A 24,732-nucleotide genomic window follows, 5' to 3' on the forward strand; every position below is an offset into this window, starting at 1 on the left:
CAAAATAATGAAGAGAATAGAATTTAACTTATTCAGTCACCTCGAAGCACTGATCTCATGTATTTTGGTTTCTTGGGTTGCTTGTTTTTTGGGTGAGGGGGGTGGGGGATTAGGCCAGTTTTTTCATGTCCTGTAGGTTGATATTATGACTAAATATTAATATTACTGGATTCAGAAAGGATATATCCTCCACAAACTAATCCCTACACTTTACATAACTGGGTCAAAAACCACACACAATGTGGACCTGGTGTGACCCTCAGATTTTGACCAGATTTTCAAATTTAGTGCAGGGTAACCACAAAAAAAATCTCTACATCAAACACAGAATTAAAATATCCTCAGCATTTTTTCTAAGATTTGTGAAAGTATTCATCACTGGATGCTTCCCATTTTGATTAATGGAGGGATTGTGCCATCGTGAATAGAAATATAGAAACTAGGAGCAGGAGGAGGTCATTCGGCCCTTCGAGCCTGCCCTGCCATTCAATATGATCATGGCTGATCATCCAACTCAATAGCCTGCTCCTGCTTTCTCCCGATATCCTTTGATCCCTTTCACCCCAAGAGCTATATCCAACTCCTTCTTGAAAACATACAATGTTTTGGCCTCATAATAAATGTGCATATAGCGATGTGGGTCACTGTACAGAAAGGTGGATGGGCTTGCCAACAGTGATTGTATTCCTAAAGGTTTCATCACATGACTTGCCCCCAGCTATTAGACAGCCAACACATCCATCCTTCTGACGCACTGCCTTCCTAGGCCAATCGGAAAGCAATTAACCAATTGGATGATGCTCGACTGACAGGCAACCAGCCTTTTTTTCCCCATTTTAAATATTTTTAATAATCTGGTAAAGAGAAACATTCAAAGAAAATGACCAAAGAAACAATCTTTTTCCATGTCCCGATGATTTTTCTCCAGGATTGCACACAGCAGTGTCCTGGAGATTTATCCTCAATCCCTGGGGACTCCAGGCCAATCCTGGAGGGTTGGCAACCCTATTTGTGGATAGTGTTGGTATTTGCTAGAGTTGTGTCACTGCTTCTATAGGATCAATAGCTAATGTGAATCAATGAGGTCTTTCTTATCATTCAACTAATTTGAATATTGCTGAAAAAAGACGCATTGTCAAAGCTTTTCATCTTGCACTCATCAGGACAATTCACAAGAATACCCAATTGTAAAGGGAACAACAATTTATACTGCATGAGAAGAGAGTGCTGACTGGTTGTCAAGTGGACTGTCAGTTATCAGTTAACAGGTGCATTCTCCATGACAACACCTCTACCAATCAGAGTCCACTTGTCAACCAATGTGGAATCTTCAACATACAGAATATCCCAAAACAAAATACTTGGCAGAAAATTGGCAGGATGAATGAAGGAAGAATGAATATCACTAAAAAGATGGGCTAGAAGAGGACAGGGTTCCAGAACCAAGATAATTGAAGGCTCGGCCATTTCAGAGTCAACCACATCACTGTGGGTCTGGAGTCACATGTAGACCAGACCAGGTAAGGGCAGCAGATTTCCTTCCCTAGAGGGCATTAGTGACCCAGGTGGGTTCTTACAACTACTGATGATAGTGTCACGGTCACCATTACTCAAACTAGCTTTATATTCCAGATTTATTCATTGAATTTAAATTCCACCAGTGGGATTTGAACCCTATATCCCCAGGACACTAGCCTGGGCCTCTGGATTTCTAGTTTTTAGTGACATTTCCACCAGGCCACCATCACTCCCTGAGTAAGAAAAGAAAATTGCAGGGAAGGTAGAAACAAGACTATGAAAGGATCTGAAGACAAGGATTGGAATTCATTGGGAGTAGTAAACCAGTGTAGGTGAGTAAAGGCAAGGGTGATGGGGGAAACACAGAGCTGGGGGAGGACAAACTGCAGCAGCTGTAGATCTTATGGAGATTGGGTAATGGAAGGTCAGTGAGGAGAGTCTTGGGGTGATGGAGCCTGAGGGCGAAACAAGGGTGAATCGAAGGATCCGGTTGCAACATCAGAGATTAACCAAAACTGTACACTCTTATCTAATTGGTCCAAATAGATGTGCACTAAAAAGTAAATCAGCAGGTAGCTGCAACTTCAACACGAATCTTTGAGTCTATTGTAAACCGGAGCAGAAAACAGAGGGATATATGGAGAATAATGAGCACCTTTCAGTAAATGACAAGCCAGTAAACCAGCAAAGTGACAAGATGATGCCATAATCCAGAAAAGTGAAGTGAAACCAGTTGATGTTCAAAGTCACAATCATGCATTCAAGATTACCTTAAGTTCGCTAAATATCAGTTATTGTGCAGGTTGAATTTCGAGGTTGAAATTTTCTTTTCAATCATTGTTGCAATGTCACATTTCTGTTCGCTGATGAAAGTATTATTGGGAACTCAGGATTAATGGTTCTATTAATATTACAGCTTAGAGCTCAAAGCATAAAAGATTCAAAGTGTAGGAATGGTATTTGTCAGATAGGAGTATACATAACGGCGAGGCCCCGGTTAATCACACAATGGAGACCTGAACAAGTTCATCGTTCCTAAAACTGCAGCAGCAACCTCATTTCTACAGACTGGTAATAAATATTTTTTTAAATTACTTTGGGAGAGTCTTTGGGACTCCCTTCCTCAAAAGGTGGTTGAAGCAGAGTCTTTGAATATTTTTAAGGCAGAGATAGATTCTTGATTAACAAGGGGGTGAAAGGTTATTGGGGGTAGGCGAGAATGTGGAGTTGAGATTACAATCAGATTAGCCGTGATCTTATTGAATGGTGGAGCAGGCTCGAGGGGCTGAGTGGCCTACTCCTGCTCCTAATTGGTAAGTTTGTGTGTCTATGTGAATAAATATAGTGACATTCCATAGGAGGGGTGATAGGAGGAACAGCTGGTATCAGTTTGGTCTATTGTTTCAACAAGGGGTCCTATTAAGATCCTAGCAGGAAATCTAGGCCTGAAACTATGAATACAGAGTAGGATGCTGCTGGTCTGGTTGTGTGGCAGAGAGCGAAGGCAGCCTCAGCAGGACTGAAGGAGTTTTGTAAAGCGATGTACGCATTTTAAAAAGTATAGATTGAACTGCCTCTCCATTTCTCAGTTAGCACGTTCCCTTCCCAGAGGGAAACAGTGCAAAGCAAATAAAGAGCACCCCAAGTTCATTCACCCGTGTGAAGTGATTAATCTTGGCCTGGGAGGGCATTGGCAGGGGGAGAGCCTTAGGCCTTTCACAAAAAACTGGTGCAGGCAACTTTTTTGGGATCAAGAAACTTGTTCTCTAATGTAAATGAGGGCAATTTGAGTGCAGATGGTGGCATAGTGGTAATGTCACTGGACTAGTAACCTAGAGGCCCAGGATATTGCCCTGGGGACAAAGGTTCAAATCCCACCATGGCAGTTGGTAAAATTTAAATTCAATTCATAAATCTGGAATCTTAAACTAGTCATGACAGCTATTGTCAATTGTTGTAAAAACCCATCTGGTTCACTAATGCCCTTTGGGGAGGGAAATCTGCAATCCTTACCTGGTCTGCCCTACATGTGACTCCAGACCCACAGCAGTGTGGTTGACTCTTAACTGCCCTTTGAAATGGCCTAAAAGCCACTCAGTTCAAGGGTAATTAGAGATGGGCAACAAATGCTTTCCTCAAATCCAGGGGACTGCGCTAAAGGCGTAAACATGGCAGGGAAACACTGTACTGACAGCAAACACAGCCAAAGAGAAGTTGTTCCCAGTAGCTGCTCGTACAGGGACTTGTGGGGGGGGAATGTAGGTTTAAGGTTTTGGAGAAGAGATGCATGGGGGATATGGGGAAGAACTCTTTTACGCAGCGAGTGGTGACGACCTGGAACTCGCTGCAGAGACCATCAATAATTTTAAAAGGGAATTTTAAAAAGGAATTTTAAAAGCCAGCAATGCCCACATCCCATGGAAGAATAAAAGAAATGCGTACATTTTTTAAAGCTTTCTCATGGGATCATTAATGTTACACACTAAGAACAGGTGTGAGGGGGATTTGGTATGGTGCTGGATCATACTTTATTGGAACAGAATTACATCCAGATTTACACAAGGCACTAAAATTGGTGGAAAATGCAGCAAACCAGGTCATAGAGTATAATGGCAACAGAAAGAGGCTGGCTCTCTGTACAGTAATCCAGTCAACCTTGTCCCTCCATTCTATCCCTAGCGCCCTGCAAGTTTAACTCCTTCAAGCGCTCATCCCATTCCCTTTTAAAATTATTGATGGTCTCTGCAGCGAGTTCCAGGTCGTCACCACTCGCTGGGTAAAAGAGTTCTTACTCACATCCCCCATGCATCTCTTCTCCAAAACCTTAAACCTACATCCACATCCACCCCCCCCACAAGTCCCTGTACGAACAGCTACTGGGAACAACTTCTCTTTGGCTGTGTTTGCTGTCAGTACAGTGTTTCCCCGCCATGTTTATGCCTTTAGCGCAGTCCCCTGGATTTGAGGAAAAGGAACATCAGGAGACACAGTGTAAAGAAATTAATGGGAATTTTACCCATTTCAACTGTATCACAGATAGAAGAAAGTTTCAGAGTTGGGTGGTAATGAGTGGTGAGGAACCTACGACGTTTAAACGGGGACCTATCTCCGGTTAAATTTGCACTTTCCCAAATATGGGATATGGAGTATTTGTGTTTCTCCTTTCCAAATTTCATTTGGATTATGAATCAAGTCTGTACCAATCACTCAATACTAAGTGTATGATGACCCGCCATCTTGCTTGCCTGGGATATATTGTAGCAGAATTACATCCCTCTGAGCAGAGTGATGTCTTCTTGGACCAGTGCCCATGCACAGATGGCCATTTTGCATCGGCAGGACACACAGTATTTTTCTTTATCCATCTAATCTAAGCCTGTCAGAATCTTGCACACCTCTCTCAAATCTCCCCTCAATCCCCTCTGCTCCAAGGAGAACAATCCCAGTTTCTCCAACCTAACCCGGCAGCAAAAATCCTCCCCCCGCCCCCCCACCAATCCCTGGAACCATTCTGGTAAATCTCCTCCGCACCCTCTCAACAACCCTCTCTTCCTTCCTAAAGCTTGGTGACCAGGGTGCCAGACTCTAGTTGAGGCCTAACCAGAGCTTTATAAAGGTTCAGCACAACTTCCCTGCTTTTGTACTCAATGTCAAAACGAAAAACTTTCATAAAAGCACATGTCCGAAGACCCTAAGATAAAAGCAAAAAACTGCGGATGCTGGAAATCCAAAACAAAAACAAAAACTTAAATACCTGGAAGAACTCAGCAGCTCTGACAGCATCTGCGGAGAGGAACACAGTTAACGTTTCGAGTCTGTATGACCCTTCAACAGAACCGCTGAAGGGTCATTTGGACTCAAAACATTAACTGTGTATCTCTCTACAGATGCTGCCAGACCTGCTGAGTTTTTCCAGGTATTTTTTGTTTTTGTTTTTGTGTCTGAAGACCCTCTCTGGTTTCCAATACTCTCCCTCCCTTGAGCAACTTGAAACGCACCAATGCAGAGAGCTCTGCTTTAGTGAAGTGCAGTGAGCGAGAGAGAGTTTATCCATGCTGCAGGAGTTGGCAGGCTTTGGCACAACGGCTCTGAGGGTGGGAGATTGCAGCGGTCAAAGGAAAAGTTTAAAAAGTGGGGATTATGTTGATCGACTTTATGAATCGAAATGTAGCGAGTGCACAAATACCTCCAAAAGCACCGAGTCTGATCTAATCAAAGTGTGAGGAAAGCCTGTACAGCAATGTGGCCACATCAAACATCCTCAGTACACCACCTCAAACAGATTTACAGTTTACTGTCGGGGTGCCACATTCAAAGGACCTTTTAGCATATTTGCAAAATGCAAATCTGTGAGCGGGATAAAATCAACCCTTGCTGAGTGCAATACTAATATTATGGAAACCACAAAATGAACAGTGAATGGCTAAAAGTAAGAGACACGGGTGAAAATGAAAGTGATTTTCAGATCAAAGACAATGGTAAAGATCATCGGGTTATTAAGAAAGGTTATTGAATTGGGATTTTAAACAATGAGCTGCCATGGATAACAAAATGACTGAATCAGGAAGTGCAGATGTTTGGGTATCCAACCTTAGCTTTCCCTCCACCATTTCCTCCATTCCCAGAACCACATTCCTCATCTCTGCATCATTGTCCACCTCTGGCCCCGCCTCTCCCTCCTCTGGCCCCACCTCTCCCTCCTCCGGCCCCGCCTCTCCGGCCTCGCCTCACCCGCCTCTGGCCCCGCCTTTCCTGCCTCCGGCCCCGCCTTTCCCGCCTCCGGCCCCGCCTTTCCCGCATCCGCCTCTCCCGCCTCCAGCCCCGCCTCCAGCTCCGCTTCACCTGCCTCCGGCCCCGCCTCTCTGGCCCCGCCTCCCCTGCCTCCGGTCCCGCTTCACCCGCCTCCGGCCCCGCCTCTCCCACCTCCGGCCCTGCCTCTCCCGCCTCCGGCCCCGCCTCTCCTGCCTCCGGCCCCGCTTCACCCGCCTCCGGCTCCGCCTCTCCTGCCTCCGGCCCCGCCTGTCCCACCTCCGGCCCTGCCTCTCCCGCCTCCGGCCCCGCCTCTCCCACCTCCGGCCCCGCCTCTCTGGCCCCGCCTCTCCCGCCTCCTTCCCTCTCCTGCCCACCGTCCCGGTCTCTCTGGCCTCCATTCTGCCTCGGTGCCCGTCCTCCTTCCCCGCCTCTCCCATTCTATCTCTGAGCTTTGAGTGCACAACTCTGTTAGCTCCAGGTCTGTCTCCTCAGAATTACTCTCTAGCAGCCTTGTCAGATCAACCAACCGTGAGCTTTCACTCATCGAAAACACATCAGCCCACATCTTCATACACAGTGTTCTCATCTGCATAAATTCAACAATATTACAATCCTCATCAGGCTCTACTCACTCTCCATGGCCTTGCCCCAGCCCTGTGGATGTGTGTGTGTGTGTGGGGGGGGTGAGTATGTGTTGGGGGGCACGTGTGTGTGTGTGTGTGTGTGTGTGTGTGTGTGGGGGTGTGTGTGTGTGTAGGTGTGTGTGTGTGTGTGTGGGGTCGTGTGTGTGTGTGTGTGGGGGGGGTGAGTATGTGTTGGGGGGCATGTGTTTGTGTGTGTGTGTGTGGGGGGGGTGTGTGTGTGTGGAGGGGGTGTGTGTGTGGGGGGGGTGTGTGTATGTGTGGGGGGGTGTGTGTGTGTGGAGGGGGTGTGTGTGTGGAGGGGGTGTGTGTGTGGGGGGGGTGTGTGTGTGTGTGGGGGGGTGTGTGTGTGTGGAGGGGGTGTGTGTGTGGGGGGGGTGTGTGTGTGTGGGGGGGGGTGTGTGTGGAAGGGGCGTGTGTGTGTGGGGGGGGTGTGTGTGTGTGTTGGTGTATCTGTGTGGTCTGTGTCTGTGTGTGTGGACTGTGTGTGGGTATATGTGTGTGTGTGTATGCGAGTGTGTGTGGTTTGGGTGTGTGTGGCGTGTGTGTGTGTGGTGTCTGGGTGTCTGGTGTGTATATGTGTGGGTGAGGCAGTGTGGTTTGTCTGTGTGTGAGGTATGTGTGTAGTGTGTGTGGGGTCTGTGTGAATGGTGTTTGTGTGGTGATGCATCTGTGTGGTATGTATGTGTGAGTGTGTGTGAGAGACATATGCATGTATGGTATGTGTGAGTGGGGCATATGTGGTGTGTCTGTGGTGTGTGTACATGTGCCTGTGTGTGCGTGGTATGTGTGTGCAGTGTGGGTGTGTGTGGTATGTGTGTGTGGTGTGTGTGTGTGGCGTGTGTTTAACTATGTTTGTGCGCATGTGGCATGTTTGGCTGTGTGGTGCGTGTGGTGTGTGTGGTGCACATATGTGGTGTGAGTGTGCGTGCATGTGGTGTCTGGTGTGTGGGTGTCTGGTGTGTGGATGTCGGGTGTGTGTGTGTGTGGTTGAGGGGGTGTGGGTTGTTTGTGTGTACATGGTATGTGTTTAGTGTGTGTGGGCTGTGTGTGTAAGGGGGGATGTCTGTTTGTGTGGTATGTGTGTAGTGTGTGTGGTGTGTGTGTGATGTTTTGTGTGTGTGGCGTTTGTGTGGCAGGTGTGTGTAGTGCATGTGTTTGTTTGTGTGTGTATGTGTAGTGTGTGTGTGGTATGTGTGTGTGCTGTATGTTGTGTGGTGTGTGTGTGTTTGTGGTGTGGTGTGTGTGTGTTTGTGGTGTGGTGTGTGTGTGATGTGTGTACGTGTGTGTATGTGTGCGTGGTGTGTACACGTACATGTCAGTGATGTGTATATGTACATGTGTGTGTACGTGGTGTGGTGTGTGTGGGGGGTGCATATATGGTGTGTGTGTGTGTCTGTGTGTGTGGGGTGCTTGTACGGTATATCTGTCTGTGGGGTGACTGTGTGGGGTGACTGTGTGGGGTGTCTGTGTGTGTAGCGGGAGATGTCTGTTTGTGTGGTATGTGTGTAATGTGTGTGCACGTGTGTAGGGCATTTGGGTGTAGTACATGCGGTTACTGTATATTGTGTGGGGTATGTGTGTTTGTTAGTGGTATGTGTATGGTGCCTGTGTGTGTGGTGCATGTGTGTTTGTTAGTGGTATGTGTACGGTGCCTGTGTGTGTGGGGTATGTGTGTAGTATGCCTGTCTGTGGGATGTCTGTGTGTGTGGGGTATGTGTGTAGTATGCCTGTCTGTGGGATGTCTGTGTGTGTGGGGTATGTGTGTAGTATGCCTGTCTGTGGGATGTCTGTGTGTGTGGGGTATGGGTGTAGTATGCCTGTCTGTGGGGTGTCTGTGTGTGTGGGGTATGTGTGTAGTATGCCTGTCTGTGGGATGTCTGTGTGTGTGGGGTATGGGTGTAGTATGCCTGTCTGTGGGGTGTCTGTGTGTGTGGGGTATGTGTGTAGTATGCCAGTCTGTGGGATGTCTGTGTGTGTGGGGTATGTGTGTAGTATGCCTGTCTGTGGGATGTCTGTGTGTGTAGGGGGGGCAGGGGGGGAATGTCTGTTTGTGTGGTACATGAATGTACGTGCATGTATGTGTGTGTTTGTTGTGTGGTGTGTCTGTGGTGTGTGTACATGTGTGGGGTTTGTGTGTGTACGTGTGCGTATATGTGGTATGGTGTATGTGTGTGTGTATGCGTATATGTGTGGTGTGTGTGTGTGTGTGGTACACCTCAGAGTCATAGTCGTAGAGGTCTACAGCACAGAAAAAGCCCCTTTAGCCCATCGAGTCTGCACCATACAAGTACCTAACTATTCTAATGCCATTTTCCAGCAATTGTATACCATGACATTGCAAACGCACATCCAAATACTTCTTAATTGTTATGAGGGTTTCTGTCTCTACCACCCTTTCAGGCAGAGTGTTCCAGAGTCCCATCACCCTCTGGGTGAAAAAATTCTTCCTCACATCCCCTCTAAACCTCCTGCCCCTTACCTTAAATCTATGCCCCTTGGTTATTGATCCCTCCACCAAGGGGAAAAAGAGAAACATAGAAAATAGGAGGAGTAGGCCATTCGGCCCTTCGAGCCTGCTCCGCCATTCATTATGATCATGGCTGATCATCCAACTCAATAGCCTGCTCCCACTTTCTCTCTTTGATCCCTTTCGCCCCTAAGAGCAAAATCTAACACCTTCTTGAAAACACAATGTTTTGGCCTCAACTACTTTCTGTGGTAGTGAATTCCACAGACTCACCACTCTCTGGGTGAAGAAATTCCTCCTCATCTCAGTCCTAAATGGTCTAGTCCATATCCTCAGACTGTGACCCGTGGTTCTGGACTCCCCCACCATTGGGAACATCCTTCCTGCATCTACCCTGTCTAGTCCTGTTAGAATTTTATAGGTTTCTATGAGATCCCCCCTCATTCTTCTGAACTCCAGCGAATATAATCCTAACTGACTCAATCTCTCCTCATATGTCAGTCCCGCCATCCCAGGAATCAATCTGGTAAACCTTTGCTGTACTCCCTCTATAGCAAGAACATCCTTCCTCAGATAGGGAGACCAAAACTACAAACAATATTCCAGATGTGGTCTCACCAAGGCCCTGTACAATTGCAGCAAGACATCCCTGCTCCTGTACTCGAATCCTCTCGCTATGAAGGCCAACATACCATTTGTCTTCTTTACCGCCTGCTGTACCTACATGCTTACCTTCAGCGACTGGTGTACAAGGACACCCAGGTCTCGCTGCACATTCCCCTCTCTCAATTTATAGCCATTCAGATAATAATCTGCCTTCCTGTTTTTGCTACCAAAATGGATAACCTCACATTTATCCACATTATACTGCATCTGCCATGCATTTGCCCACTCACTCAGCTTGTCCAAATCACATTGAAGTATCTCTGCATCCTCCTCACAGCTCACCCTCCCACCCAGCTTTGTCATCTGCAAATTTGGAGATATTACATTTAGTTTCCTCATCTAAATCATTAATATATATTGTGAATAGCTAAAAGCAAAAAACTGCGGATGCTGGAAATCCAAAACAAAAACAAAAATACCTGGAAAAACTCAGCAAGTCTGGCAGCATCTGCGGAGAGGAACACAGTTAACGTTTTGAGTCCGTATGACTCTACAACAGAGCTAAGTAAAAATAGAAAAGAGGTGAAATATAAGCTGGTTTAAGGGGGGAGGGGTGGTTAGAGCTGGATAGAGGGCCAGTGATAGGTGGAGATAACCAAAAGATGTCACAGACAAAAGGACAAAGAGGTGTTAAAGGTGGTGATATTATCTGAGGAATGTGCTAATTAAGGGTAGAAAGCAGGACAAGCAGGTACAGATAGCTCTAGTGGGGGTGGGGTGGGGTGAAGGAATCAAAAAGGGCTAAACTCCATTCTCTCTCCCCTTGTCCAGTCCCTTCCCACCTACATCCATGATTCCTCTGACACCCTACATCATAACAACAATTTCCAGTTCCCTGGCCCCAACCACCTCCTCTTCACATGGACGTCCAATCCCTCTACACCTCCAACCCCCACCAGGATGGTCTGAGGGCTCTCTGCTTCTTCCTCGAACAGAGGCCCGAACAATCCCCATCCACCACTACTCTCCTCCGTCTGGCTGAACTTGTTCTCACATTGAACAATTTCTTCTTAAACTCCTCTCACTTCCTCCAAATAAAAGGTGTGGCTATGGGTACCCGCATGGGCCCCAGCTATGCCTGTCTCTTTATGGGGTATGTGGAACATTCCTTGTTCCAGTCCTACTCCGGCCCCCTCCCACAACTCTTTCTCCGGTACATCGATGATTACTTCGGTGCTGCTTCATGCTCCCGTCTGGACCTGTAAAAACGTATTAATTTTGCTTCCAACTTCCACCCCTCCATCATTTTCATATGGTCCATCTCTGACACTTCCCTTCCCTTCCTTGACCTCTCTGTCTCAATTTCTGGTGATAGACTGTCCACCAATATCCATTACAAGCCTACCGACTCCCACAGCTACCTCGACTACAGCTCCTCACACCCCGCTTCCTGTAAGGACTCCATCCCATTCTCTCAGTTCCTTCGCCTCCGTCGCATCTGTTCTGATGATGCCACTTTCAAAAACAGTTCCTCTGACATGTCCTCCTTCTTCCTTAACCGAGGTTTTCCACCCACAGTGGTTGACAGGGCCCTTAACCGTGTCCAGCCCATCTCTCGCGCATCCGCCCTCACACCTTCTCCTCCCTCCCAGAAGCATGATAGGGTCCCCTTGTCCTCACTTATCACCCCACCAGCCTCCGCATTCAAAGGATCATCCTCCGCCATTTCCGCCTACTCCAGCATGGTGCCACCACCAAACACATTTTCCCTTCACCCCCGGCGGCATTCTGCAGGGATCGTTCCCTCCGGGACACTCCTCTATCACCCCCTACACCTCAACCCCCTCCCACAGCACCTTCCTATGCAACCGCAGAAGGTGCAATACCTGCTCCTTTACTTCCCCCCTCCTCACTGTCCAAGGACCCAAACACTCCTTTCAAGGGAAGCAGCATTTTACTTGCACTTTCCTCAATTTAGTCTACTGCATTCGTTGCTCACAATGCGGTCTCCTCTACACTGGAGAGACCAAATGCAGACTGGGTGACTGTTTTGCAGAATACTTTCGGTCTGTCCGCAAGCATGATCCAGACCTCCCTGTCACTTGCCATTTCAACACTCCACCCTGCTCTCATGCCCACATGTCCGTCCTTGGCCTGCTGCATTGTTCCAGTGAAGCTCAACGCAAACTGGAGGAACAGCACCTCATCTTCCGACTAGGCACGTTACAGCCTTCCGGAATGAATATTGGGTTCAACAATTTTAGATCGTGAACTCTCTCCTCCATTCCCACCCCCTTTCCGATCCGCCCCACCTTTTTTCCAATAATTTATGTAGATTTTTCTTTTCCCAACTATTTCCATTATTTTTAAATGTATTTCCATCCATTGTTTTATCTCTACCTTTTAGCCTATTTTGATCCCTTCCCTTCACCCCACCCCCACTACAGCTATCTGTACCTTGCTTGTCCTGCTTTCTACCCTTAATTAGCACATTCCTCAGATAATATCACAACCTTTAACACCTCTTTGTCCTTTTGTCTGTAACATCTTTTGGTTATCTCCACCTATCACTGGCCCTCTATCCAGCTCTAACCACTGCCCTCCCCCCACCTTAAACCAGCTTATATTTCACCTCTTTTCTATTTTTACATAGTTCTGTTGAAGGGTCATACGGACTCGAAACGTTAACTGTGCTCCTCTCCGCAGATGCTGTCAGACCTGCTGAGTTTTTCCAGATATTTTTGTTTTTATTGTGAATAGATGTCTACCCTATCTACGTCCCTCATAATTTTATACACCTCAATCATGTCCCCCCTCAATCCCCTCTGCCCCAGGGAAAATAACCCCAGTCTATCCAATCTCTCCTCATAACTAAAACTCTCCAGCCCAGGCAACATCCTGGTAAATCTCCTCTGCACTCTCTCTAGTGCAATCACATCCTTCCTATAATGTGGATTCCAGAACTGCATGCAATACTCTAGCTGTGGCCTAACCAGCGTTTTATACAGTTCCAGCATAACCTCCCTGCTCTTATATTCTTTGTCTCTTATATTCTATGCCTCGGCTAATAAAGGCAAGTATCCCATATGCCTTCTTAACCACCTTATCTACCTGTCCCGCTACCTTAAGGGACCGGTAGACATGCACACCAAGGTCCCTTTGATCCTCGGTACTTCCCAGGGTCCTCCCATTCATCGTGTATTCCCATGTCTTGTTTGTCCTGACCAAGTGCATCACCTCACACTCATCCGGATTAAATCCCATTTGCCACTGATCAGCCCCTCTGACCAGTCCGTCTAAATCCTCCTGTAATCTAAGGCTTTCCTCCTCACTATTTACCACCCCACCAATTCTCGTGTCATCTGCGAACTTACTGATCAAACCTCCTACATTCAAGTCTAAATCGTTTATAAACACCACAAACAGCAAGGGACCCAACACCGATCCCTGTGGAACCCCAATGGATACAGGCATCCAGTCACAAAAATACCCCTCAACCACTACCCTCTGCTTCCTGCCACTCAGCCAATTCTGGATCCAATTTGCCAAATTGCCTTGGATCTCATGGGTTCTTAACTTCGTTATCAGTCTCCCACCAGCGTGTGGGGTGTCTGTGTGTGCGGGATGGGGCGGTATCTGTGTATGGTATTTGTTTGTGTGTGTGTGTATGTGTGTGTACGTACTGCATGTATGTGTTTGTGTGTGTGTTTGTGGTGTCGTGTGGTGTGTGTCCATGTTTGGTGTCTCTGTGGCGTATACATGTATGTGGTGTGCCTACGTGTGATGTGTGTGTGTGTGTGTGTATACGTATGCGTGATGTGTATACGTACATGTGCGTTTGTGTGGTGTGAGGTGTGTATGTGTGGGGTGTGTATGTGTGGGGTCCATGTGTGTGTGTGTGTGTGTGTGTGTGTGTGTGTGTGTGTGTGTGTGGGGTGTGTGTGTATGTGGAGTGCGTGTGTGTGTGTGGGGTGCCTGTTTGTGTGGGCTGCATGTGTGTGTGTGTGTGTGAGGTGCGTGTATGTGTGGGATGTGTGTGTGCGGGGGGGTGTCTGTGTGTATTCAGTGTCTGTGTATCAATGCATATATAGTGCTGTATGTTGTGTGCTGTGTATGTGTGTGTATGTTTGTGGTGTGCTGTGTGTCTGTGTGTGGTGTGCCTACATACGTGTGGTGTGTGGGTGCGTGGTGTGTGGATGTACACATGCTTGGTGTGTGGGCTGTGTGTGTGGGCTGTGCGCGTGGGGTGTGGGTGTGTGGTGTGTGGGCTGTGTGCGTGTGCGTGCTTGATGTGTGTGTGGTGTGGGTGGGTGTGTGTGTGGTGTGCCTGTGTGTGTGGTGCGTACACATACGTGTGCGTGGCGTGTGGCACGTGCATGTGTTTATGTATTTGTGTGCAGTGTGACGCATGTGTCTGTGTGTTGTGTGTGTGTCAGTACATGTGCAAGTGTGCGTAGTGCAAGTGGTGTGTGTGGTGCATGTGGAGTGCATGTGTGTGGGGTGCATGTGTGTCTGTGTGTGTGGTGTCTGTGTGGTGCGTTCTGTGTGTGGGGCATGTGTGTGTGGCATGTGTGTCAGTGTGTGTGTGTAGTGCATGTCTGTGCTGTATGTGTGTGTCTATGTATGTTTGTGGTCTGTGTGTGTGTGTGTGTGTGTGTGTGTGTGTGTACGTGCATGTGTGTATGTTTGTGTTTGTGTTGCCACAAGAATATCAATGTCGATCGACTCAAGGACTCTGTGAAGAAAGACCTACTCAGACAGCACCTCATAAGCAACCTGGTGATGCTCAACAAACAGGAACCACAATGTCCACAGTTCCTGGTCTGTCCTTAAATCTACGTAATGAGCACCTGCGAGAATACTCTTGGTTTCTCCAGCAGGAAACACCAAGACTGGTTTGGCGAGAATGACCAGGAGATCCAGGCGTTCCTGAACTAGAATCACCACCGAAATTCGAGGGGAAGAAAGCAGGTCTCCAGACAAATGAAGGCCGAGGTCCAGCAAAAGCCCACGACCTGAAGAACAGACAGTAGGTGGAAAGAATGCAGGAAATACAGCAACTCACCGACAGCCATGACCTGCGAGGATTCTTCAGTGATGTCAAGAACATTTATAACCCAAGCAGCCAAGGACCGACCCCACTGAGAGCTCAGAACGGAGTGGCGCTTATCAAGGACAGAGAGGCAGTCAGCGCTTGTTGGAAGGAGCAATTCAAGGGTCTCCTCAACTGAGACTCAGTCCTCAACATGAGTGCCCTTGACCACATTCCACGGCATGCTACCCACCAGCCCCTCAGCACAATCCCTGCCCAACATGAGGTCGAAAAGCTCACCTGACAGCTAAGAACCGACAAGGAGCAGCCAGAACTCCCAGCAAAATCCTAAAATACAGCGGAGAAGTACCCTTGGCACAAATACATGAGATCAACCCCCCCCGCCAACAACCACCACCACCCGATCTGGAAGGAGGAGAGCAGGCCAGGGGATCTCCGAGACATCAAAATCATGACCAACTTCAAAAAAAAAGGAGACCAGACCAACTGGAGTAACCACAGTGGGGTATCTCTGCTGAACACCACAAGGGAGGTGGCTGCAAGAGTACTTCTCAAATCGACTTCTTCTCCTGGCTGAAGAGTTCCTACCAGAGCCACAATGTGGATTCTGTCCATCGAGCGGCACAGTGGACATGGTCTTCACAGGAAGACAAGACCCAGGAAAATACCAAGAGCAGCAGTAACCTCTATTCATGACCTTCTTTGACTTCACAAAGGCCTTTGACTCTATCAACCGGGCGGGACAGAGGAGCATCCTCCTCAAATCTGCCTGCAGATATTTGTCCCCATTCTCTGCCTGCTGCATGATGACATGTGAGCTGTGATCTTTACCAACCGACCTGCAGACCCAATACGAGTGCAAATTGGGGTCAAGCAAGTCTCTGGCATTGTGCCAACGCTCTTTTCCATCTTCCTCACTGCAGCATCTCTGTGAAGCTCCCCATCAGAATGGAGCTACTCTACAGGATGAACAGGAAACGTCTCGAGCTACACCACCTCCATCCCAGAACCGAGATCACCCCAGCCCCCATCGAGCTGCAGTGCACTGACGACACTGGCCTATGCGCACACTCAGAGGCCAAGCTCCAAACTATGGTCGACACATTCACAGAGGGGTAGGAAGGAATGGGCTGTAGGCTAAACATGCGGAAGACAAAGGTCCCCCGCACAACACTTACCCCCCCGCACAACACTTACCCCCCCCGCACAACACTTACCCCCTGCACAACACTTACCCCCCTGCACAACACTTACCCCACCCCGCACAACACTTACCCCCCCTGCACAACACTTACCCCCCCTGCACAACACTTACCCCCCCTGCACAACACTTACCCCACCGCACAACACTTACCCCACCCCGCACAACACTTACCCCCCCGCACAACACTTACCCCCCCGCACAACACTTACCCCCTGCACAACACTTATCCACCCCGCACAACACTTACCCCCTGCACAACACTTACCCCACCCCGCACAACACTTACCCCCCCGCACAACACTTACCCCCCCGCACAACACTTACCCCACCCCGCACAACACTTACCCCCCCGCACAACACTTACCCCACCCCGCACAACACTTACCCCCCCGCACAACACTTACCCCACCCCGCACAACACTTACCCCACCCCGCACAACACTTACCCCCCCGCACAACACTTACCCCCCCGCACAACACTTACCCCACCCCGCACAACACTTACCCCCCCGCACAACACTTACCCCCCCGCACAACACTTACCCCACCGCACAACACTTACCCCCCGCACAACACTTACCCCCTGCACAACACTTACCCCCTGCACAACACTTACCCCACCGCACAACACTTACCCCCCTGCACAACACTTACACCCCTGCACAACACTTACCCCCCCGCACAACACTTACCCCCCCGCACAACACTTACCCCACCGCACAACACTTACCCCCCTGCACAACACTTACCCCACCCCGCACAACACTTACCCCCCTGCACAACACTTACCCCCTGCACAACACTTACCCCCTGCACAACACTTACCCCACCCCGCACAACACTTACCCCCTGCACAACACTTACCCCACCCCGCACAACACTTACCCCACCCGCACAACACTTACCCCCCTGCACAACACTTACCCCCCTGCACAATACTTACCCCCTGCACAACACTTACCCCCCCGCACAACACTTACCCCCCCGCACAACACTTACCCCCTGCACAACACTTACCCCCTGCACAACACTTACCCCCCTGCACAATACTTACCCCCTGCACAACACTTACCCCCCTGCACAACACTTACCCCCTGCACAACACTTACCCCCCCGCACAACACTTACCCCCCCGCACAACACTTACCCCCTGCACAATACTTACCCCCCTGCACAATACTTACCCCCTGCACAATACTTACCCCCCTGCACAATACTTACACCCCCGCACAACACTTACCCCCCCGCACAACACTTACCCCCCTGCACAACACTTACACCCCCGCACAACACTTACCCCCCTGCACAATACTTACCCCCTGCACAATACTTACCCCCCTGCACAATACTTACCCCCTGCACAATACTTACCCCCCTGCACAATACTTACCCCCCTGCACAATACTTACCCCCTGCACAATACTTACCCCCCTGCACAATACTTACCCCCCTGCACAACACTTACCCCCCTGCACAACACTTACCCCCCTGCACAACACTTACCCCCCTGCACAACACTTATCCCCCCCGCACAACACTTATCCCCCCTGCACAACACTTACCCCCTGCACAATACTTACCCCCCCGCACAACACTTACCCCCCCGCACAACACTTATCCCCCCCGCACAACACTTATCCCCCCTGCACAATACTTACCCCCCTGCACAATACTTACCCCCCTGCACAACACTTACCCCCCTGCACAACACTTACCCCCCTGCACAACACTTACCCCCCCGCACAACACTTACCCCCCTGCACAACACTTATCCCCCCCGCACAACACTTATCCCCCCTGCACAACACTTACCCCCTGCACAATACTTACCCCCCTGCACAACACTTACCCCCCTGCACAATATTTACCCCCAATGCTCCCGCTGCACAACACTTATCCCCCCCGCACAATACTTACCCCCTGCACAATACTTAACCCCCCCGCACAATACTTACCCCCCTGCACAACACTTACCCCCCTGCACAATACTTACCCCTCCTGCTCCCACTGCACAACACTTATCTCCCCCGCACAATACTTACCCCCTGCACAACACTTACACCCCCCCGCACAATACTTACCCCCCTTTACAATACTTACCCCTGCACAACAATTACCCCCCCTGCTCCCGCTGCACAACACTTACCCTGCCCCGCCCCTCCCACCACCCCCACTATCAAGATCCATGGGGAACCATTGGGCAATGATGATCATTTCTCACACCTAGGCAGCCTCCTCTCCATGAGGCAGACACTGATGATGAAACTCAACATGGCCCCCAGTGCGCCAGCACAGCCTTCAGCTCACTGAGGGGAAGAGTGTTTGATGACAAAGACCTGAAACCCAGTCCCAAGCTCGTGGTCGACAGGGCTGCAGTGCTACCTGCCCTCCTGTATGAGTCAGAGAGACACGGACAAAGTACAGCAGACATCTTAAATCCCTGGAGAAAGATCACCAGAGACGCCTCGGCAAAATGCTGTAAATTCAATGGCAGGAGAGGTGCCCCGACATCAGTGTCCTCTCTCAGGCCAACATCCCCAGTATCGAGGCACTGGTTATGGTTACTCAGCTACGTTGGGTGAGCCACATCGTCCACATGCCTGGCACAAAACTCCCAAAACAAACTCTCGACTCCCAGCTCCGTCACGGCAAGCGGTTAGCAGGAGGGCAGAGGAAACATTTCAGGGACGTCCTCAAAGCCTCCCTGATGTAAGATCCCCACCGATCTGTGGGAATCTCTTGCTCGAGACTGACCAAACTGGAGAAGAAGCATCTGTGAAGGTGCCAACCACTTGGAACGTCTCCGACAGACCCAGGTAGAGACCACATGCAAACAGTGGAAGGAGCGGAGCAAAATCCGAGCATCCCCCCCACCCACCTCCTCAAACACTATTTGCCCCCCTGTGGCAGAGAGTCCGGACTTTTTAGTCACCTCAGGACCCACAACTCTGTGTGTGTGTGAGAGACCGTGGTAGAGAACCCCCTGGCAGATTTCTCAACTCACACATCAAGAAAGGGGAGCTCATTTGACTGCTCCATTTCACAGATGGATTTGAGCACAGGTTGGAGCCCATTAAGACATGTAATGAAATTATTACATGCAGCTGCGGATTTAAATATAGCAAATATATCATCCACATATCGGAAATATGCGAGAGGTAGGAGGTTACGTGTCATTCCATCGAAGACACGTTTCTCATGGAACCCAACAAAGATGTTTGTGAGAGCTGGGCCTAGAGGGGATCCCATGGCAACACCAACTATTTAGGCATAACACAGTTATGAACTGTGCGAGTTGCCAAGTTCATAAGTTCAGTGAATATGGATTCATGCAATGGTGACAGGTCTAGGTTGCCATGATATAGTGCTGCTGCACAAATATCTATGACTTCCTTAAGTGGAACATTGCTGAATAGGCTAGAAATGTCAAATGAGCACATGAACACAGCATTGCTATCGATATGCAAGTTTTCCACATACACGGTGAAGGAATTCTTCACATTTGCGAAGGCCGAACAGGACTTGCATATCGATGGCAAAGAGTGTGTGTGTGTAATTTAGTTTGGAATGGATTAACGGAGGAAAATCCAAGGGTTTAAATATTGGTGTTAGTACATCGCCGTTTTACATAACTCAGTAACTATCCGGCTTCCTTTTATTCTTGACCTGACCTTGTCGCGGTGACTTTCTGTCTGACACTCAGTTTGCTTTTTAAGCTTAAGCTTAGCTGATGGATTGTCCGTGTTGAAATAATTTGAGTTTGTACAGAACATATCCTAAAAATCTGGTTCTCTAATTTTCCTAGGGTGTCTTTGTTTCTGATGTAGTTCTGAGTGTCTATTTTTAAATTGCATAAGCCCATTTGTGTTTGGGGATAGCATTCTTGCCTCCGAGTCAGAAGGTTGTGGGTTCAAGTCCCAGTTCAGGACTTCAAGCACGAAAAAAAATTCAAGCCGACACTTCAGTGCAGTACTGAGGGAGTGCTGTACTGCCTTTCAGGTGAGATGTTAAACAGAGGCCCTTGCCCTGTCTGTCCTTTCAGGTGAATATAAATGACTCAATGGTACTATTGCAAAGAAGGGAAGCGTGTTATCCCTGGTGTCCTGGCCAATACTTATCCCTCAGTCAATATCACAAAGACAGATTTTCTGCTCATTATCACATTCCTGTTTGTAGGCGCTCACTGTGCACAAGTGATCTGCCATATTTCCTACATTACAACAGTGACTGTCCTTCAAACATAGTTTGTTAGCTGTAAGGTGCCTTGGGACATCCGGTGGTCGTGAAAGGTGCTATGTAAATGTAGGTCTCTCCATCCATCGGGAAATATGCATACCATTCTTTTCTATGGCTAGTTCTGGTAACGGTACAAATATACTAACCATTTTGCTGCTTCTTCTGGATGCCTGGCCTTGATTATTTTATGACAACAGCTAGTCTTGCAGAGGCTGCCTTTAATGACAATGCTGGAATAGACCTGGTGTCCCTGAACTGAACTGCAAGAACATCCTCCAGCTGACTAGTAAACCCAAGTCAGCATCTTGACCACTGTCCACAGACGTACTAATTTGGTTCTCAGCTCCTGTTAATTTAGTGAGATCAATAGATTTGTGATAGAATAGTCTAGAAGGACTGCTTAAAGTTTCATTTTTCCACAAGCCAGCGGAATGTATGCTCTCAGCCCAAGACTCACCATCACTGAACACCACTTCTGATTTTTTTTTCTACAGAATGTGGATTTTTGCTGTTTGAATAATTACTACTTGCACATGAAAGGGCAGATCTCTGAACAAATAGTCTGTCACTACTGTAGTAACTGGATGTATTGTCCCTCCCTCTTGTCAATCGCTCATCATGTGATGAGATTACGGGGGCTTCGACCAATCAGCTTATTGAGCGGGTAATCCTGTGGGTGGGGCTTCCGACAGAGAGATCGTGCCTAGTGGTGCAAGCGCCTCTACATGTCTCCTGAATAAAGTTTAGCCTTTTCTTCACCGAACCTACTGCTCCATCAAGTTATTACATTTGGTGATGAGGATAAAACCGACTTCTGCTGCTGGCTGATGTGAGTAAAACGAAGCTGAGTAATTTTTACCAGTCATGCCGCTGTTTGGAAGAATCGATTCGTACGATGATAATGTTGAAGATTGGAGTCAGTGCGTCGAGTGACTCGGGTTCTATTTCATTGCGAACGAGATTACTGCTGTGAAGCTATCCTGCTGAGTGCACATGGAAGTGATTCGAAGCCTGACTGCCCCAAACACACCCAGTTCTAAGTTGTACAGCGAGTTAGTGGAACTCGCGAAATCGCACTTTCAGCCCATTACTGTTTATGATCATGCAGCGCTTCAAGTTTAATTCCAGAGTTTGTGCTCTAGGAGGGTCCATTTCAACCTTTGTGGCAAATCTGAAAGTTACCTGAATACTAAGAGTCTGGGGACACCGATTACCTTTTGGAGTTTCGTCAGCACGTGCTATTTTACAGCAAACCTTGGAGAGTCTCCTGCAGGGACTTCCACATGTGGTCATGTACTTAGGTGACGTTCTCATCACCAGACTGACCGAAGCTGAACATTTAGCCAAAGCATGAGGAAGCGCTGAGAAGATTTATGGAAGCAGGTGTGCGTTTGAAGCAAGAAAAATGCACATTTCAAGCATCGGAGGTCAGCCACTGGGTCACAGAGTGGATACTATGGGGTTGCATCCTGTTGAAGACAAGGTCCAAGCAATTAAAGATGCACCATTACCCTCTAATGTGACAGAGCTGAAATCTTTCCTAGCTATGATTAATTACTATAGCTGTCTTTTACCTAATCTATCCACTGTACCGGCACCACTATACCTGTTGCTGAGGAAGAACCACCGCTGGTCATGGGATCACAGTAAGAAGAAGCCTTTGTAACAGTGAAGAAATTGCTTCATTCATCACGCTTATTAGTACGTTATGACCCATCTGAAGAGCCAGTGTTGACGCGTGATGCTTCTCCTTATGGTGTAAGAGCCGTTCTTTCACACCAAATGGAGGACGGATCCGAAAGACCCATTGGCTACCTTTCAAGAACACTTTCCCAAGCTGAAAAGGGCTACTCTCGGTTGGAAACAGAAGGATTGTCCATTGTATTTGGTGTCAAGAGGTTTCACCAATACCTACACGGGCTTAAGTCTGACCATAAGCCGCTGACAAGTTTGTTCAGTGAAGACAAAGCCATTCCACCTATAGCTTCAGCGAGAATCCGACATTGGGGTTTAATACTATCAGCTTACGAGTACACATTCATGTACCGCCCTAGCTCGCATATAGCCAATGCGGGTGCGCTTAGTCAGCTTCAGTTACTGGATAGTCTTGTCAATACACCCGTTCCACAAGAGTTAGTGTTATTGTTAAATTTCTTGGATTCAGCACCTGTTTGTGCCAAACAGACCAAGAATTGGACGAACAGAGACCCAGTACTGTCAAAATTCAAAGACTTGGTTTTACAAGGATGGCCAAGAACACTTGTGTCTGATGACTTATGACCATTTTATTCCAGAAACTGTACAAATGTTTGCTGCATTTTCTGACATTTTTTAAAATTGTAAATGTGAGGAATTTAATGGGGAAGGAAGTGTAGTAACTAGATGTATTGTCCCTCCCTCCAGTCAATCGTGATGCAATTATGGGGGCTTCAACCAATAAGCTTATTGCACAAGTAATCCTGTGGGCGGGGCTTCTGACGGAGAGATCACATTTAGCATGCCAGCACCTCTACATATCTCCTAAATAGAGTTTAGCCTTTTCATCACCAAACCTGCTGTTCCTTCAAGTTATTAGAATATATATGGCACAGAAATGGGCCATTTGGCTCAACAACCAGTCCACGCGATGACCCTTTGGTAAGTTCATCTGGTGTTTATGCTAATGAGCCCTGAGGTACAAACTTCCATTAGATTAGTAATGTCCTGGTTCACAGGCCAATCATCTCAGGTCCCTTCTGTCACCCGTGTATTGCAATATTACCGTGCTTCCCGAATTGTTTTTGGAACTCTTTTTGTATTCTGTGAGGAATTACAATTCTGTCTTCTTCAAAAATTAGAATGTTAAAAATTAGAATTCATCCCTAATTACAGCAATTTCCTTGAAGCATGTCTGCTTCGAGTTTGGAAGGATCTACATCTCTGCTCTTAATCAACAGAGTACTACATACTCACTGAAACACCCTCTCAGCATCCACCCTGTCAAGCCCCCTCAGGATCTTATATGTTTCAATGAGATCACCTCACATTCTTCTAAACCCCAATGAGTAAAGTCCCAACCTGCTCAACTTTTCCTCATAAGACAACTCCTTCATCCCAGGAATCAGCTGAGTGAACCTTCCCTGAACTGCTTCCAATGCAAGCATGTCTCTCCTTAAGTAAGGAAGCCAAAACTGTACACAGTACTCCAGTCTCACCAATGCCCTGTACAGTTGTAACAAGACTTCCTTACTTTTATACACCATTCCCTTTGCAATAAAGACCAACATTCTATTTGTCTTAATTATTTGCTGTACTGCATGCTAATTTTTTGTGATTCATGTATAAGGACACCCAGATCCCACTGCACCGCAGCGTTCTGCAGTGTCCCCATTAGAATAATGTTCTGTATCTGGAAAAGCAAGTGCTGCTTTCTTTGAATTAGTGGTTTTCAACTCTTGGCAATGATTATACCTGCTCATTGCATTCTTCTCCAACCATGACCTTAGACTTCAGAACCTGATAGAGGGGTCTGGAAAGTTCTCTCTGGGCTACATCATCATCTGAAGATATCTTTGCATTTCGTTTTGTGGAGCCTCAATTTTGGATAAGTACCTGAGGGAGAACAGAATGGAGGGTAGATGGCCGGGATGTAGGGGTCTAGCCATACGGGCTGCAGTGATCTTTCCCCATCTTGTCCCTAAGTAATCTCCTTGTCACAAGGTTTCACACCTGAATCTTGTACTGTGCCGGCTACAAAAGTGAATTAAGCTCACAATGAGCACGCACTTGTTCTTGTTAAGCTTTTGGTTGCTCTTCCTGATGTTTTGTAGCTCTTGCCCAAGTTTGACACCACATTCCTGTTCAGAGCTTAAAGAACCTCAGTCACTCAAGTGGGCCGAAGGAATCTGATCTATTCATTTTAGAGCAGCATAGACTTAGAGGTGACCTGAGGGAGGTCTATCAATAACTAAAGGCCTGGATAGCATCCCCATTGAGAGATTAACACATTGTGAAGGATCAGAGGTCATGAGTTTAAACTATGCAAGAGTCGGAATAGACTGGGATGTTCTGATTTTTTTTTCCAGAGAGTAGTGAGCCTCTGAAATGCATTGCTGGCTGATTCTCTTCACGTCTTCAACAGGGAGCTGAGCCAATTCTTGCCTTGGGCAGAGATGACATCATATAGAAGGCAAATGGCTTTATAGATAACACTTGGTCCATGTGACCTCCTGGTATGGGGTTCGATCACTTGGTCAGGTCAGAGGGAGATTTC

The 24,732-nt window shown here is 47.9% G+C and overlaps 2 protein-coding genes across 3 annotated transcripts in view; both read right to left on the reverse strand.

Annotated features, from left to right (window-relative positions):
• Positions 1-24,732, reverse strand: part of l3mbtl2 (L3MBTL histone methyl-lysine binding protein 2) — a 181,256-nt gene that overhangs the window by 9,864 nt on the left and 146,660 nt on the right. The gene's annotated exons all lie outside the window — the stretch shown is intronic.
• LOC121271605 (sperm protamine P1-like) lies at positions 6,357-6,707 on the reverse strand. The gene has a single exon (XM_041177641.1). It carries the CDS (start codon positions 6,705-6,707, stop codon positions 6,357-6,359), a length of 351 nt encoding a protein of 116 aa, XP_041033575.1.

This window comes from Carcharodon carcharias, chromosome 31 (genome assembly GCF_017639515.1).
Source record: "Carcharodon carcharias isolate sCarCar2 chromosome 31, sCarCar2.pri, whole genome shotgun sequence".
Taxonomy (NCBI): Eukaryota; Metazoa; Chordata; class Chondrichthyes; order Lamniformes; family Lamnidae; genus Carcharodon; species Carcharodon carcharias.